A 19,435-nucleotide genomic window follows, 5' to 3' on the forward strand; every position below is an offset into this window, starting at 1 on the left:
TTTTCAAGGCATGCAACTGTTGACGTTAAAACAAAAGAAGTTCATGAAAACGTTACTACTTGTGTGCAAGAGAAGTCCAGAACATGATAGGGCAGGTCTGTGCTAGAGGCTGGAGGTTCATGAAAACGTTACTACTTGTGTGCAAGAGAAGTCCAGAACATGATAGGGCAGGTCTGTGCTAGAGGCTGGAGGTTCATGAAAACGTTACTACTTGTGTGCAAGAGAAGTCCAGAACATGATAGGGCATGTCTGTGCTAGAGGCTGGAGGTTCATGAAAACGTTACTACTTGTGTGCAAGAGAAGTCCAGAACATGATAGGGCATGTCTGTGCTAGAGGCTGGAGGTTCATGAAAACGTTACTACTTGTGTGCAAGAGAAGTCCAGAACATGATAGGGCATGTCTGTGCTAGAGGCTGGAGGTTCATGAAAACGTTACTACTTGTGTGCAAGAGAAGTCCAGAACATGATAGGGCATGTCTGTGCTAGAGGCTGGAGGTTCATGAAAACGTTACTACTTGTGTGCAAGAGAAGTCCAGAACATGATAGGGCATGTCTGTGCTAGAGGCTGGAGGTTCATGAAAACGTTACTACTTGTGTGCAAGAGAAGTCCAGAACATGATAGGGCATGTCTGTGCTAGAGGCTGGAGGTTCATGAAAACGTTACTACTTGTGTGCAAGAGAAGTCCAGAACATGATAGGGCATGTCTGTGCTAGAGGCTGGAGAAAAATCCTTTGAAATGTAACTGACACACACATTAACACAGACAAAAACCTATTCCGCACTATGCCATAACATGGCTTGAGTTGCTTTTATGTCTATCTACATGGCATAATAACCCCTACACAATTATCCAGGTTGGTTATTTCAAGGCGCTTCATGATTCAGACACTAAACCTGGCTAAAACTTTGCTTAAATAAATGGCCTCCATTACACAGAGTTAAGCAAACACCATTTTAACAGTGCTATATAATTTTAAGTATCTGGGATAAAAGTCAAAGTTCATTTGTTCTGTTTATGGTGATTTTAGATACACAAGTATAATTCATCATTCATGTTTGCAGTCTTAATTGCAATGATTTTAAGACAGCCATTAAAATCCCATGATCTAAACTGTTGATGCACAACAAGAGAAAGAGAAACTGCAGGGTTTCCAGTGATAAAAGGATGGATTTCCTCACAAGATAATCCATGGGCTAAACATATATATCTATTTACACATAAATATACAATATTATGTACATAGTATTATTTTTATGTCAGTAAAGAAGTGTGCCACTTATACATGGAGAAGATCTTTTGAAAACAAACAAAGCCCTTTTCAATACCAAACACTGCATCTTTTGTGGCCCTAGAAATGGCTCACTGTACTTTTAGAGGCCAGGGGTGTTGTTTAATATACCTTTGTTTTCATTGTGTCATACACTCTAACATTGGCAGCCCTGGATGTAACCTACTGTACATTTTGTTACCATGGGTGTCACATAGTGTATCTCTTGTTGCCATAGGTGTTGCACATTGTGTCTTTTGTTGCCTTGGATGTGGTACACTGTAGTATCTGTTGTCATGGGTGTGGCACATTGTATTCCGGTTGTTGCCCTGGATGTTCCTGTTCAGCAACCTGTACAGCAAAGACACCATATATATTTTTTGGAACAATGTCTCCAAAATTCATTAATTTGGTCAATAAATCTTTCAAGTCAGAAGATGTTCTTAATGAAAGCCTGACATAAACATTTACACTATATCTATCTGCATATGGTTACAGAAAAAGACAATGTTTTGGTAAAGAATTCTGCTTACCTGTGGATAAAAATACACACAGTAATTTGTTTGAACTACAGTGAACAAGGTCATGTAATATATACAGAAATATGATAATCTAATAAAATTAATTCAACCCGATATACTTTCACTGTACAATACTGCTTCAATTTGGTAATAAATAAAATCTATATTGGTTCAGAAAAAGAAGTTCTCAAAACATCCTACTATTAATAACAATACGTAATATTTATCACTATCAAAAAGCCATTGTTCAGTAGCAAAACAAGTAATATACTGGAATATTGGGTCCTGGATAATCATGTAGCTATTTTTAGCTATTGTAGATTTCCCCCATTGGTGGCACTAAAAGAGGGTTGGCAGAGTGTGTGACTGGCTTACTGTACTTCTTATCCCCCGGTTTTTTTTTTTTGGTCAGCATCCATTTTTCTTAGGCAGCCCCTAAAAATAATAATTGAGAGCCCAATGCCTCACCCCCACCTCACGACACCCTCACACTGGAAATGGTTCTACTGTTCTTGAACATGGCTGATACATTAAGATTACATAAACACTGTACGAAATCAAACACAAAAAATCTTAGTAACAATATACACACATTGTATGTAGATAGTTTAGTGACTTCTAACAGAGATCACCACAGAGCTAATATCGCTTTTAAGAGCCTCTTCTAAGAGATGATAATTCTTGCACTTCCCTTATTGTAAATGTACTTATTGTATTATATACCTCTAACCATAGAGTAATTTTTTTAAGTTACATATATCTATGCATGGAAAACAATTAACCAGGACTGATGCAGTCAGGTTCAAAAGAGACAGGACACTGTCGATAGCATGATAATTTGTCTAAACATGCCTCTTATACAATACATACAGGTCACATTCCCTGGATATGGCGTACCAAACACATCTATAACACCAGTAATATAACAGAGCTGTTCTCAATATTAGAGAGCAGGTACGTACATAAATATAATCCAAGATGTTTGCAATACACTAGTAAATAAGATGCTGAACAAAGGTATTATGCCAGCTTTACAGTTATACAGCACCAGCACAGGCAACTGTTTATTATTTGTATTTCAGCACATGTCCAACTGCCCCCTTGGGAAGGCACAATTACACACAAAATTAAACTGGAGAAGATTCCACAAACCCACTTCTGACTTAAGTCAAAATGTAAGACCTCTTCACAATGCTGAATATTTGGTACTGGAAGTTTAAATTTTGGCCAGTTTGTCTTCAGATAAAATTCAGGAGGTGCTCAAAATTTTTCTCTCTATAACCCAAAAATGAGCTACAAAATCATATTTTAAATTTTGACAAGTCAGAAATGGCTTTGTGGAATTGGCCCCTGATGCCTTTAAATAGACCTGCCGGCTCCCTCAAGGACATACAGGCCAATGAGGTGACATATCACTACAGTAGTACAGCCAGGCAAGACATACTATTCTAAACAAAATAAAATAGCAAAGCATGGATTGCATGTCACCAGCAAAACAAACCTGCTTAAGTGGTTTATTGTGTCAGTATGTTTGTAATGTGTCAACATGTTGGTAATGTCTGAAAGCAATTACAGAACAGGCATAACTTGTAGGTTTTGACAACATCCTTGACTGGTCTATGTTTGGTCCATAGTGCTTCACACACCACATGCAAAACCCACTTTAAAGTGATGAGGTTTTCACGATCTCACCACTCCTGACAATTGGAATGTTACAACGTGGCAGTTTCCAGTTGGAACTCTTTTGTCATTAAAGATAAAGCTGTCCAACTGTGTAATGTGACTTAGGCAAACATTGTTGACATTAATTTACCCATCACCGGTGTATCTGCATTCCACTGTTGAAGAACTTCAAGTTCATAAATATGCAGCGTTTTTTCCATCATTCATCTTCTCAAAAATAATTTTTGTGAAACTTTTTTCAGATGATGTTATAGTATATGGTGATTATTTCACTAACACGACACAGTAGGACATTTTTTACCTTCAACAACAAAAGAGCTTAACCTCAAACTCCCCTATTTATCAACATAAACAATGTAAGATGGCGACACAAAAAACAAGCAGAAAAGAAAATGTTGACCCGTATGCAAGTTCAAAATAGCTGAGAGATTTGAGATTTGGACTTGTTGAAAGCTCTGGGTCAAAGGCTACTCCAATAATAATGCCGATGCTATAGAGAAGAACAAATCTAAAAACCAGATTTGTTCAGGTAAGGTTATGACTATCCCATCAGGAGGTTTGTCTGGTATCTGGATAAGTTGGTGGTTTTATTGTGTCCCTCACCCAAAACCTAATGGCATTAATGTAATCAGCAAAAAATTCTCCAGTACAACATAAAGCACCAATCAAATAAATCCATACATATAAATAAATCACGCTGTGACAAGATTACCATTACAGGATAACAACAAACACTATGTGATCTTCCTATGAGCGAATGGTGTCACCTGCCAAAGTACAAGTATTACAATGGTGGCGATTGCTTTTGAGAGCAAAACATTAATGGTAGACAATGAAACCAAATGTTGATCACATGGGTTCAAAAGACGTCAGACACAGCTTGCAGATATTTTAGTTGATAAAACAAAGGCTCAAATTTAGGAGAATAAGTTCCTAATTGTAAACATAAACCTCTGACTGTCACAATTCAAGCAGTCAAGCATAACAATATATCTTTCCTTAGACCCAAATTGCTGCAATGCTTCTTTTCATATGCCACTGAAAATCTGAGGTATTCCATCCTATAAAAACCAAAGACCTGTAGTATATTTCATCTCATAAAAACCAAAGACTTGTAATACATTTCAGTCTATAAGACTAGACCTGGAGTATATTTATCTACAAAATCAAAGACCTGTAGTATATTTCATCTCTTAAAAACCAAAGACTTGTAATATATTTCAGTCTATAAGACTACACGATTAGTATATTTTCATACAAAACCAAAGACCTGTAGTATATTTCAGCCTATAAAACCAAAGACCTGTAGTATATTTCAGCCTATAAAACCAAAGACCTGTAGTATATTTCAGCCTATAAAACCAAAGACCTGTAGTATATTTCAGCCTATAAAACCAAAGACCTGTAGTATATTTCAGCCTATACAACCAAAGACCTGTAGTATATTTCAGCCTATACAACCAAAGACCTGTAGTATATTTTGGCCTATACAACCAAAGACCTGTAGTATCCTATTATGTCAAACCTAAACCATTTTTAGAATGTCCATGTTTATGCTATTGACTTCAACATATGTCCAGCTGTATCTGTTAGACCTACAGGCAGAAGGTCAAACTTGTCAGTGCCCTGTCAGTCAGGTGGTTATGTGCCATCGTAGAACTGCTGGTAGCTGCCCACCACACCCCTCATCTGACCACTGTGCACCAGAGCTGATGTGGTTCTTCCCGACGCTGAAGAGAAACTGCCAAATGCTGCCCCATTGTTAACATGCCCTTGTCCCTCCTGGGGTGTCCCTTGAACGGCATGATTGTTTGAGTACTGAGAGTTGATTCCATAGTAGCTGTGAAGAAACAAGATAACACAAGATGCAACAAAAATATTCCAGGACCTCTGCTGATGATTGCAAGATCAGTCAGTAAAGAAGAATAATCTCATTGATACCTCAAGAATCTCATTGAGGTATCCGAGTACATTTTATTTGGATTAAGTACCGTTTATATGAACACGAAGATGTGTAAATGTTCATTTACTAGCATATGATGGCAATCACAAACAATACAAATGAAAGAATCTGCTCATTCCCTGTTCACGGCCATGTTTGAAACAGTTCTTCCTATGTCTTAGTGGTTGAAAGGCCATCACCTCTAACCACCAGACCACCCATGTGTAAATAATATAACATATATGTAGTGTTTCTGGTGTGTGAGGTTCAACACTCGCATGTCCATTTTGGTTGATTTGGTGAAACATAACTGTAACAGGAATTCTGGTCACAAACAAAGAACGTAGTCAATCGCTATCAAGTTTGTAGATTAGAGTATGTGTAGTGATGGACAGTGTATACATGTAGGTATGGCAACAAATACATTACCTCCTTGGAATACATGAAACAACCCAGCCAAATATTCACCCATGACAAAGTTACCCATTTTGCCAACGAGTTCTGAGGTTTTGTTTAGGAGGTAGGATTATATGCTACTGGAAAAATGTACTTTCAACTCTAAAAATATTTTTATGACATTTCTCTGCTTCTAAAAATGAACTTTTCATATTTCATAGGTGAAATTTTAGGTGATCTACAGAATTTTAAATGATTTCAAGATTTCAAGTTACTGGCTGCCCAATTACCTGTCATTTTTGGTGAAACCTGTATTCTAGGCCAATCACTGACTTACCTCCCCCTGGAATTCTCGACGGCCTTAGAGAGATCATCATCGCTGTCATAGCGGCGTGGGTTGTCAAAGAAGTAGGACTTGGAGCTGTGGCTGTGGGTTGAAATCTCGGACAATGTCTGTAAACAGCAAGGTATAACATTAACAACTTTGGGCGGGTCAGTGGAGAAATCTTTCCCGGACATAAATGGTATTACACAAGCAAGGAACTATTTCATGGATTATCCATGTTATTATTATTGTCACATCCAGGTGGGTAATAATTGCTGATTTTTCAATTGCTTGAGAAATTCTAGACTCCCACACCTTCACCTTGGTGGCAATGAATGCTCTTCTGAATGACCATTCAGGTAAACTTCGTGCACTACTTTTTCTGTCACTTTTTCTTACTCTGTCAATAAAACTGGCTGCCTTCACGCCTACATTCTTGAGAATGGCATTAATCAATGATGAAAAAAAAACTTTAAAAAATGCATGATATATCAGGATCTGAAACATTCTTTCCAAACACAGAAATGCATATATCAGGTTTACTTTGAAAACATTGGTAGAAACTGTGCACACAAAATATATTAACACAAAGTGTCAGTTAACAGTCACAAATGTTAGGACCCACCATGACTGCCGCAGTGGGTCTGCGAACCCTGAAGAACACGACCACGATAAATGTGGGTAACACTTCCCACACAAACAGGACAATCCCGAAAGACACGAATGCGTATCCTCTATCCAGTGTGAAGATATCAGCCTGAAGGGAAAAAAAATGCAGGGTTTGTTACAAATTACAAGGATGCATGAAGATATTAAGAGGGAAAACAATCTAATCTTCATCAAGTTTATTTTCTTAATTATTGCTGACTGAATTCACTCATGCCATCAATAAGAATATGCTGCATGTAACGCAAGTCATCCATCAAATTGTGCCCTGCTCACAAGTTTTATTGAGCTTTTGACTGAAATTTCCTATTTCACTTTTCTGTCAATATTTATTTCTTTAAAATACATGTACCTATCCCTATATACCTACCAACTGCCATCTATTTTTTTCTGATAGGGTCATATTATGCCAAACAAAGAATTTTTTAAAATGGTGAGAGACAGCAGTTAGAAAGATTTCTGCCACGTTATACTTCTAAATACTTACTTCCTTATTTACTCCTACACAAAACCAGAGCTGAAGAGATAAAGTTTTATAGGATATCGTTCAACTAACTTAATGCAACATCCTGTTTCTCAACAGGAATATTTGAAAAAAATGAAGGACTGATAACATGTAAATCTCACTGTGAAGCATGCATTTTCTTTCCATGAATTTCACATCAATGTCATTACCTGATCTGATACATTAACCCAGTCATATCCAAAGCCTGGTACCCGCTTCCTGGTGGCTGGGTAGATGGCTATGAAATTGTAGACAGCACGGGAGAGGTACAGTAAGACAATGGCTACACTGGCTATCATGGCCTGACATAGGGTGGTTCCCTGGTACAGACAAAACAAACAGTGATCACACAGAGCAACACATTTAAACAGGTACCACTGACTTTTGACTTCAGACAGTAAAAAATGAGAACCAATATCAGAGTTTCCAGAGCATAGGATTTATCTACTTCAATCACCTCTGCAACTAATAGTTTGAAATATTCCAAGAGAACTATGGGGTGCAGAGAAATAATTTGCACAGTTTTATGAAGTTTGCATGTTTAATGACACAAACAAAGTTTTTAGCATCATTTTCATAACAACTGTAAGCACAAATTCCACTGAAAAAAGTGCTTTAGTGGTTGAAAAGGTTGAAGATTAACAGTATAATAGTTTTATATCCCAATCTACAGCAGAACAAAAATGACCTTCAATTTGTTGGAAATGGACAAAACAGTAACACTCCAGCTTGATCTGTTAGAGCTGTAACTTATGGTGAAGCTACAGTATGTATCAAGTTTCAGTTCTACACAGTGAATGATTTTGAAAGGAAATAACCTGGAAAAACTTTCTTTAACCAAAAACGGCCCGGCCATCTTCATTGGATCAAGCTGGCAATGTCCAACATCATCTACTTTACTGAGCCGTATTAATGTTTCAAGCCTGAACTTTCCTTCATAAATATGCAGGATTCATAGCCCAATCAGGTTCCACTTTACAAAGCCCTTAAGAGTTCAAAACAACAAGGCATAGTAACGACTATGAGGTGTAGATGGAATAATTTTATTTCACAGTAATCTCAGAAGAAGTGCTAGTGCAAAAAATAAATCCCTGCACATTGGCTTGTTAAAGGTTATCAGGGGAATGACAGGGAGCACGGGGGAAACCCATGACCATCCGCAGGTTGCTGAAAGATCTTCCTGGGAAACAACGACAAACTTATGGACAGGCAGCCCAAACAGGGATGCTAAGCTAGGCTCACCTTCCTAGTAATTTCATCAATAACAACTTTCCAGCTATCAACAGAAAATTATAAATTTTATAGCGCTTTATAAGAGATATAAAATATGACTCCAAAATGAAAGTTTTTCTGTTTCATTTTTTTCACTATCTTTAGACCAAACTCTTCAGTCAGAACTTTACAAACAAACAGCACATATGGACCTTGTGCGAGTACAGTGTACACTGGTGGGTGTACATGTAACAAGCACTCTCTACTGTGTCTCAGCTACTGCTTACCTTTGCCTCAAGAACCAGGCTTGATGAGGGCATCTTAGACATCTTGTACAGGCAAATGGAGAGAGAGATGCCTGCGATAACGAAAAGTGTATCATTGATGGCCACACGCACCGTCAGGATTTCCACTGGGACAGACTTGTACCGCTTCTCCTGGTCCTTCACCACAATCGCACAGACTAGGTTCGTCACGATGAAGATGATGACAGCAAACACCACACCCAGACGTAACGGGGTTCTAGAAAACAAGCGCTGATGTCATGACCCAGACTTAATAGAGTTTGGAAAAGTGCTGATGTCATGACTGAAATGTAATGGAGTTCTGGAAAACAAGCGCTGATGTCAAGATCCAAACGTAATGGAAATGTAGAAAAGCGCTGATGTCATGACCCAAATGTAATGGAGTTCCCCAAAACAACAACTCCAGCATTTGTGTCTTATTTATTAATAGTGGAGTATCTATCAATAGTGAAGCCCTAGTACTATGTGTTTCAAGTAAACTGGAGAGTGCAGACTAAAAATTAAGACATCTGACAAACCTTCTGAATTTAATTAGCTGGGATTCAAGGCTGTGATATCATACTATCTCAAAAACATTTGGTAAATTATTCCACTCTAATTCATGGGCGCCTGCTGCATACTCTGACAAAGTGATAGTTGAGCAAGCAACCGAAGATTAATGGTGTCTGCTCACAGATGTACAGGTGTATACTTCCGCTGATCTCAGCGATTTATCACCAATGTTATGTCTTCATAGATTCAGCATGATGAGAAAACATAGCCAGGTATTGGGAGGCCTGATACATCTGGTCAGGTAGATACCAATGATGGGAGTCTTTATAGAGAAGAGAAATATACAAACTTGAGCTCAAACTCAATGTTAGACAACTCTGAGTGGTCAAGAATTATAACAATCCCACTCATATATACATGCATTTATGAACATTTAGACATAAACCAAAGAAAATAACAGTAACTTACTTGTACCTGTTGGGCTCAAATTTCGCTCTCGCCTTAAAAACCACCTGGGAAATAAAATGGAAAATGTTAAGTTTGAGTTTATTCCAGTTTATCAAGAAATACAGCATGTAGGTACAATTTATGGTTAACAGAAACTGGGCAAAAGCCCTGGGAAAACAAACCAAAGCATGCTCTTCACCACATATACCTGAACATCTTTAGCTTTTCTAACCTGTAACTACTGCTTTCCATTCCCTTATATCACCCTAGATAAATAACAGGTAAACACCAATGACAGGATAGATGTGTGCAATGAGAACCTTTCTCATGTACTGTATCTTCCTAAGTCTGTTTGAGCTCAACATTTGCACATATGTAAATGGCTTCTTTCCTCACTGAGCCAGCAGAACACAATACTTAATACTGCCTTACACATTGCATACTACATCTTTACAAAGTGAAAGTATGTACTTTAAAAATCTATATGCATGCTGGTGATTTTTAATAATATAACATTCAAATATAATGTTTTCTTTTGGTTTGTCAAAAGTAACATATATAGTCAAACATTAAATATGTATATATACATTGTGGTGGAGATCACATCTGATCTACTAAATGTACCTAATAGAAGGTTACTGGTGGATAAAATGTATGTCCATCTGTATACAATGAAGTTGCCAATGGTTGAAACATATCGAAAAATTGACTCGCAAAGCTTTATGACAATGGGTCCATAATTCCAGCACTCTATACATGTACCTCCATGAAATTCCTCAGGTTACCACATGTAATATAATGCCAATTTCCATGTATCAATATCAGAAACACTCTCCCAACACACACTGCCCCTTCCCCTCTCACTTGTCCTCTTCTTTCCCAAGATACATCCAAATTCATACACCCAGAGCACCAGATTCCAATGAAACTGGTTGGTTACACAACCATCATAATTTGTGAAGGATTCACGTTGTCGTGTGTGGGTTCAGGGCATTTTTGAACCCGTCAAAAGGGTTTGGGGGTGAGACGTTTGGGATCTCAAATGATGACATTAGCATATCTTTGTGTTACACGCAAGTGGTCAAACTGAATGGAAAGGCTACCCAAATTATTCCGTTAGATCAAGACCTTGGTTACAGCAGGATTTGTGATAACAGTCACTTCGTAGTTTAATTATTACTTTAATATCTTCAACAAAGGAGAGTTATGAGACCAACACAAAATCTCATAAGTTGTGGGAAGTTGGCAGGAAGTAAACAGTTGTATTTTGCTATGGCAAATGAAGTGTTAAATCTCTGAACAGAGAAAGTCAGTTTGTGTTGTGAACTCAGTGATAAATTATAAACAGTGACTATTTGAACCCAGATCTCAGCACATTCAAGCTTAGAGGGTATACCTGTATGCAAATACTAACAAACTACTGCTAGCGCAATTAAAACCCTAGGCCTGAGAAGCTTTTCTTGTAATACACCAATATCACCAGTAAGACACTTTATAGACAAATCCATGATATGTGGTTGAACTGCCTGAACATGTAACTTTAATGATTTTGAGAGACGCAGGTGTCTTGAAAGCTACACTTGTCATAGGGTAGGCCTAATGACAGAGATATAAATAGAGATAGACAGTTATTCTGACATTTGTTTTACTTTACTGTGTAGATATGCATAATGCTTCTATGAAACAATCAGAGATGGGCTTAGATTTGCAGTTCAAACAAATCCTCATGCTGAATTCTATGAGTGTAATGCAGACAGAGAGTTGAGTACTTGTACCTCCACAAAGATATGATTCAAAATTTTTATCTTCATGCTTTAACAAGAGTTTACACTTCCCTGAGGCTGTCTGTATTATAATACAGACATAAGCAGATAACAGTAAATCATATAATGTACACAAATATCATTAACACAGCTGAGTGTGATAAAGTTCTAATATTAGCTCTGTAAATATACAATATATATGCACAAGCAGAGCAATATCTACAAATTCATCTTTTATAGAAATTAAAGGATTAATGTAATTCAGGCAAATATGTTAATGACATGGCGAATGAGTCAGCTCCCAATATACATGCACGTATCTGTTGAAGTGGGTCAGTTTAAATGTTTGTTTATTTATTAATCTGACTGTTGTTCAAAGCTGTACTCAAGAGTTTTTCGCTTATAAAAAGAAGGAACTTGTATTAAGATGCCAGTGCACAGGAGTTTTGGTGAGTCAGGTAATCCTACATGTACATGTATATGTGTGTGTATTGTCAGTCATGGACCTGCACATGTATACCAGTACAGTACTGTGTAAGTCTTCTCTACCTGCCCTCCCTCTGGCACTTGCTCATTAGCCCAAGATCAGCAGACACACCTTTAACTGGGTCAGCGCCAATGGTGGGTCAGGTAAAGCTACTACACATGTGCATGAACTTATTCCGAGTCACATGATAAGCGACTGACCTCAACAAGGCAATTTTCTAAACCATATATCCTGTTTACAGACATGGTTTTATCAACAAACACATCAACGTGGATTCAGTGTGCAACTATGGGATCCTCTGTATCGGTACATAGACTCTGATGCTGTTTGTTAAAAACAGTTTTCAGTGTAATATAAACAAATGTCAAAACAAATAAAACACACAGGGAATATTTTATCTCCAGATTTAGATGTTCAGGATAACCAGCATTCAAAATCAATCGCATTAAAAAGTCAAAACTAATTACTCGAGTAAGAACAAAACAAAAAAAGGGTATGGTACATGTCACAAAGGCCACTGTTAATTAAATCTTGTTTTTCATGACCCTCAAATATAAAATCTGACAAGAAATAATTATAGTACATGCCAAACTGACCTATTAAAGTACATTGTTTTCAAATCCACAGGTATTTTTTAGGTACAGTTAATGAGTCATTATTACTTAAAACTAACTGCACTATCATACGTCATGAGAATTTAACAATAAGAAAACAATGGCCTAGCCTGTTTGGATCCATGGGACAGTCATACTGACAGCTGATGCCAGGTTTAATCTGCAGGATTAGGCTGACGTTCTCTATTGATTGAGACAGAAATGTTAACATTTTCTATGAGCAACTTGTTCTCAAAAATATGAGTTAAGTCACACTATATACTGATGAGTGATGATAAAAAAAGAATGAATCCTCATACACAATTCTGTATTTCATTGGTATATTAAATAATATTTGTGGAAATGATCTTTCCCATTTTTTCAGTGTTTATTGTGCAACGAAAGTAAAAAATGCGCTGTCCAATAGCTATATACAATGTATGTCCTGATCTATGACAGGAAGCTACTTGCACATGAAGTGGTCATGAAAACTACAGAATCTGTATGGATCTACTGCATTATGACAAGGTGAGCCAATGCCAGGGAAATAATTAATTCAGACTGGAGGTTCCAGAAGGGTACCCTCTGCTGTAAAATTTCCAGGCATATACGTCAGCTATTTTGCCTAGTTATATGCAGACATACATGTATATCCCAGTCTAACAGGCACATAAATGAATCTGACAATACAGAATTTGAGAGCCCCAGCTGCTTCCTGGCTGACTAGATCCCTGTAGGGCCACACATGTCAATGTAAAGTGTTACATGAGTCCACAACTGGACTGCCTTTCATCCATCACATTTACCTGTACTATATATAGCAAACCCAGGCATACACAAGCTGCCAAGTCACATGGACGGTGGCACAAAGCCTTCCAACGGCTTCATGGTAGATTTACCTGTGCTTATCAACCTAACACCATCAGTCTAAATGAGTCTGTCAAAGGTTTACCTGTAATTTTCAAACATCTTGATGTCAACAATTGATTTATCATCATGTTTAAAAAAAATTAAATTTGAATTTGAGCATTATGTATATTTACGCAACAAACAGTATCTCCTTGCATGAAGTACACACACATAGACAAAGGCACAATTTCATAAGCATAATTACATAGCAAATTTAATCACACGGCCAGCTTGCCAACATAAAAGCATTATGTGTGATTATGTACATTATAGTGTCTTTCTCCACTCAGAACAAACTACATTACATAGCAAATTTAATCACACGGCCAGCTTGCCAACATAAAAGCATTATGTGTGATTATGTACATTATAGTGTCTTTCTCCACTCAGAACAAACTACATTTCATAGCAAATTTAATCACAAGGCCAGCTTGCCAACATAAATGCATTATATGTGATTATGTACATTATAGTGTCTTTCTCCACTCAGAACAAACTACATGTAAGCCATGTGAAGGTCACACCTTTCTTCTTTTAACAGAAAGAAGAACACCAATAAAGGCAAGGATGGGAACCTCAGGATATAGTTCATGTAATGTGAAATTCTGCTTCTCATCATGAATTTAATTTAAAATGATAGGACTGAAACATGAACACGAGTCTATCCTATATTAACCTGTAAATCTTGCTCTAAAGCATATTTCGCCTTACATGACTGATGCACTGGGCCATCTCTCAAAAGACAAAATCACCTAGACAAACAAGGCCCATTTCTCCTTCCTCATGGCCTCCAAAAATAAGACACGATGTTTCTCTTCCAAAAGAGTTAATCAGGAAAAATACATGTATAACCAAATTTTCTCCTCATAAAGTACAACAAGAAAAGCATAACCATGTACACATGCACATCAAAGAAAGTAAGGAAAGCTTGAATGAATGAACTAAATGCATGGAATTTAACATATACTAAACAATTTTTCAGTCATATGACGATTCATTAGGTGTGAGTAGATATACTGTGTCGTCTTATGGCAGGACAAATCCAAGTCGCCAAAGTGCCGCCGCCAGTAAAGTATCATGTCAAAGACACCAGACACGACACCTCACCCAGTCATACTGTACTGACATCGGGCCAACCAGTCATGTTTCCTTCCTCTGTCCTCTCAGTGCTGAGTGCCACACGAGCCAGCAACATGTACCATTTTTAAAGTCTTTGGTATGACCCAACCTGGGTTTTACACCAAGCCTCCCAACTTCGAGGAGGATGCTCTAACCATTAGGCCATCAAAGCGGTCAGGAAAGCTTGACCATATCTTCTTCCTCTCCTGACATGAATGAGTACACAAAGTAAAGCATGTCCATATGCTTCCTTCATACAGATGATCTATCACATTGATCATCTATCTACAATGAGCAGGGGAGCAGGACATGGCTGAGTGGTCAGAGGTGCTTACCTTCCAACTGCTAGGACACATGACTCTACAGGTACAGGTTCAATACCCATCTTGAACAATGAATTTGTGCATTCCCCTGCTCTCAATGTCTGTGGGGTCTTGGTGGTCAACAGCACTCCTATGGCCATGAGTTCAGTCTAACATTCTTTAAAATTCATTTGTCTTCCACACACCATGGTGTGCATATCTGTGCGCCACACATGGGAAACTTAGTTGTCAGTCTGGGAAGGTATGTCAGCAACCTGCAGATGGTCATATAAGTGAAACATTCTTGAATATGATGTAAAACACCAATCAAAAAAAAATAAATAAATAACTAGTCAAAGATGGGTAGTTTCTGGTTTCCACCACTCACAAAACTGACCATCACTGAATATAACTGTCACGGTGTTGAATATTCAACAAATAAATAAATACAGCTGTACATAATAATTAAGTACAGCAATAAAGGGATGCTCATTATATTCTCCTTACATAATGAGTGCATATACCATGAATTACACGAACAATGGCCAGGACCACGGTATAGGCTATTTCACCATGAGAATTGATGCACACTCCTGTTATAACACAGGCAATATGCCCAGTCTTCTCCCTCAGGTGAGATGTGTGAGACACATTTATCAGAGCACAGCCTGGGATTCCTTTACATTCAGGACCAAGTAACACCAAGCTATCATAGGCTAAGTGGATTGTAATTACCATGGTATTTAACATACACGTATGCCAAAGCAGTTGATACAAGCAAGGTCAAGCTTTACAGGGAGAACTATTGATCTTAAAAAGATGTTCTAAAGTCCGCTGGGAAGGTAATATGACAAATCTTCCTTTAAAAAAAAGTCAAATTTCAGCACCAAATATAATATTTCAAGACATTTATTTGCCTCTAATGCTGCACTTTGCTGGTAAAATTTGAGGTCATTTAGGGTATACTACTTCAAATTGTTCTAAATATGTCTGACCATGATGCCTTTTACAAGGAATTACACCAGATATTTCTTTTCATAAGTTAAGCGTTCGTGTATATGACATTACTAAAGTATGCAACCTTAACAAAATATACATGTACATGTAATGTATGTAATACACAAATGGGTCAGTCCTTACAGGTGAGTTTATATCATAATGTTATCATAAGAAGTAGGTTAATTTCATCCAACATATTCCTCTGATAGTTGGAAATTTATACATGTCAAATATTTCAATGAATTACTATTTCACACTCTTCTCAAAATACATGTAATTAGTACCCAGATTCAGTTCAATTCAAAAGGAACCAGTACACAAAGATACGGATACTTTGCATTTTCATATTATTTGTTCAATTTTGGAACTGACCCCTTGATATTTACTCTTGGTCAGTGCAATATTTCCCAAAGTCATGCCTTAAGGTTGCTGTCACCTAGATGTCAATCCCGGCTATCTCTGACTCATCTGAGCTATCATCTCACCCAGGCCAGTCACCTCAGCTCTGGATGTCTTCACCATACCTGCTATCAACCAACCCTCTTATTGACACACTGTAGCAGACACCTCAGGCTAACCACTGTACAGCTGATGACTTCTATAGGGCAGTAATCCATGGCATGCTATGTTCACATGCAGTGATGATTGCAATCCTAGATATTTATAGTAACTGTGAATTACCGTGTTAATTTGGTAGTACATGTAGAAAATGAAAATGAAAATGAAAATTTAAACATGTATCAGTATCTTGTAAATAAAACACATTATTTGTTTCTTTCATTGTTTTGTTTTTTTAAATCATAACCACAAAATGCTCTACATGTTTCACGTTCGGAGATTAAAGATTATGCAATACACAATTTTACTACAACAGCTGTCTATCAATGGTACAATATTGCCCTAATATCTATATGTATATCCACACAACATCGTGATGCATGCCAAATTCTCTATCTCTGCCAAAAGTAGAGTAATACTGTAAAATAAGGCATTGTACACTGAGAGTTAACATAAAAAAAAAACATATTATACAACATTAATTTCACTACAGCAGCATTTCTTAATATTTTAAGCATTTTAAGTATGACAGTTGCTACATTTCCCTGTATCCTGGCTCTGTGTAATACTGTAAAATAAGACACTGAACTAATAGTTCAAAAACAACATGTCATATACCATTCATTATAGAAAAGCAGCATTTTTTCATATTTTAATCATTTAGTATGACAGTAGCTACATCTTCCTGTGTCCTTGAGCCGTGTGTGTCAGCTGCTATTCTTTATCTGACCAAGCCTATGGTTAAACAGGTAAAATGGGTACTTCCTTGTATGACTCAGCCTTAATCAAGGTGCTCAAAACACAGTACAATTCTCTCTCATATTTAAGCAAAATCTGCACCTAGTGCCAGCAATCCAAAAGAATATTTTTTCAAAACTGTGCAAGTGCCAGAAATTAATACCTGTACTAAGCCAATGACACTTCACACTCAGATTTCCACATTTCAAACAATTAAGGTTTCCTGGATAGAATCCTACATCAAAATTTAATGGGATACCAAGCCAAATCCACTTGCGTTTCCATGGCAAAGCGAAAGGCTTAAGTAATGCTGATCGACTTTTTTCCATATGGAGGCATGTATATCACTTTGCCTGAAGCACTAAAGAGGTGGGGAACACAAATTAATTGGCCAAATATACAGGTAATTGACATATGTAAAACAAATGCAACTGGCCTCACACGGTCGCCATACATTTGTTACATGAATGTACAGTATAAAATCTATGCATATTACTAGGCATTCATCAATGGCTGATGCACCTGCCCCATTATAATGCCAAGGACGTCATAAAATTTATGCATGACAATCCACTGTCTTCCTAAATTATATGTCGTCCTTGGCATCCAAACTGGGACTACTACATCACCAGCTGCGAAATGAATTTATTTCAAATCAAGACTCAATGTGAGACTCAAGGACAAGCTCTATGAAAGGTCCAAATCACAACAGAAATAACACATCATTTTCTTCTGTGACTCTTCAGTACTGGTATACTACCTAGCTGTTTATGAGCGCATGTACACATGTATATGTACACTGATAACTGTGAGCTAATAAATGCAAGAACACGAGAATTCATAGTTTTGGACCATTTTGTTATAGGCAGAAGGGAGGTTTACAAGTTCCCCATTGGATAAACCATATACAAATTTTAAATCCAAAGAATCCTTTCGACATTAACATTCGCCACATATTATTGTTCAGACACCATTTTGTACGCTTCTGCTTAAACTACACTGTATGTCCGACATAATCATGCAAACATTAATTACTTTATGTACAGCTCTGAAAGAGCATATCAGATCTACTGCCTTTAGAGCCTACATCTGTGTAGGCATACTTTCTGATACTATTTAGTCAGAGACCTAAACTAGTGTAGTACAACTACATTAACTGTTCAAATTCCGCAGAGAAATAAAGACTAGAAACATTATTATAATATTTAACCATCTGTTATGTTATATAAGTTTGCACTGCCTGAATAAAAGAAAAAAAAAAGACTGATGGGCCATGATATTATACAAAATAACAAGGCCTATACATATCACTTTATGTTAATACCCCAATAATGTGTGTTATCTGCATGATTAGTAGATACAATCTGAGCACAAGCCATTGAGTACGAATTAGTAAATGTTAATGATAACATTAAGACACCCTGTTTCCCACTCACCTGTGCAAAGAACAACAGCAGAAGGGACAGCGTCATGAACTGAATACAGACTGGGAAACAGTAGAGCAGCCAATACAGGAAAACTTGCAACCTGTTTGCCAGCAAACAATCATTGAAATAGAAGGAGAAGAGGGTTGCACGCAGTCCAGCCCATATCAGGCAGAGGAAGAGGAAAACAGTTTGGTAACTCAGACGCTTGTGACGGTACCACCATATCATCCATAGCTGAATGTAAATAAGTGTAAACAACAGGGAGTAGATGGTGATGTAAGTGATGGTCAGGCTGAGCTGGACACTGGGAGATAAGGCTGGCCGTAAGGTGGGAAGGTTGCTGAGGTCGTACTGCTGCAATGCCTCGGCTCTAGGGGCATTTATTCCAGTGGCGCTTTCGACATAGCTGATGCTTGTGATGGCAGTGACCGATTCTGTAGTTGGGGTCACAACCACCGGCCAGTCGCTGCCTCCACGACGTGACAAGATCTCGCCTTCTATGCCTCTATGAACTACGTCCGGAAAAATCGGTGGAATGCCGTCTGGATTAATCATTGTCCATTTCATTTGAACGGTTGGTGACGCAAAAATGTCACCCAGCAATTTCCCCTGCCCTTACATCTTCACAGCATCGACATTTCTCCAACTGTCAATCCGTCGGTAACCTTTGACCTGTTGATGCATGGACGTAATAATAAATTAACATAAACGAATGACAACCCTTTTTTTCTTGGCCTATCGAAAGAGGGTCTTTTTATGAACATAAATTGCCGTACA

The 19,435-nt window shown here is 37.6% G+C and overlaps 1 protein-coding gene across 1 annotated transcript; it reads right to left on the reverse strand.

Annotated features, from left to right (window-relative positions):
• On the reverse strand, positions 1–19,299 carry LOC135467700 (G protein-coupled receptor 137Ba-like). The gene is made up of 7 exons (XM_064745513.1): positions 18,668–19,299; positions 9,785–9,828; positions 8,807–9,041; positions 7,478–7,627; positions 6,762–6,893; positions 6,149–6,264; positions 1–5,313 (listed from the first exon to the last, which is right to left on the reverse strand). Exons 1-7 carry the CDS (start codon positions 19,223–19,225, stop codon positions 5,115–5,117), a joined length of 1,434 nt encoding a protein of 477 aa, XP_064601583.1. The 5' UTR covers positions 19,226–19,299; the 3' UTR covers positions 1–5,114.
• Positions 19,300–19,435: the final 136 nt, after the last annotated feature.

The sequence above is a fragment of the Liolophura sinensis genome, chromosome 6 (genome assembly GCF_032854445.1).
Source record: "Liolophura sinensis isolate JHLJ2023 chromosome 6, CUHK_Ljap_v2, whole genome shotgun sequence".
Taxonomy (NCBI): Eukaryota; Metazoa; Mollusca; class Polyplacophora; order Chitonida; family Chitonidae; genus Liolophura; species Liolophura sinensis.

Bases quoted from the DNA above. Each gene is read 5' to 3' on its own strand.
- LOC135467700 (XM_064745513.1), bottom strand. From the start codon at position 19,225: ATGAAATGGACAATGATTAATCCAGACGGCATTCCACCGATTTTTCCG. The intron at 6,894-7,477 runs GTAATGACATTG...TTTTCCCTTCAG, and splicing joins GGGTTAATGTATCAGATCAG to GCTGATATCTTCACACTGGA. The intron at 5,314-6,148 runs GTAAGTCAGTGA...GTTTCTTCACAG, and splicing joins GTCGAGAATTCCAGGGGGAG to CTACTATGGAATCAACTCTC.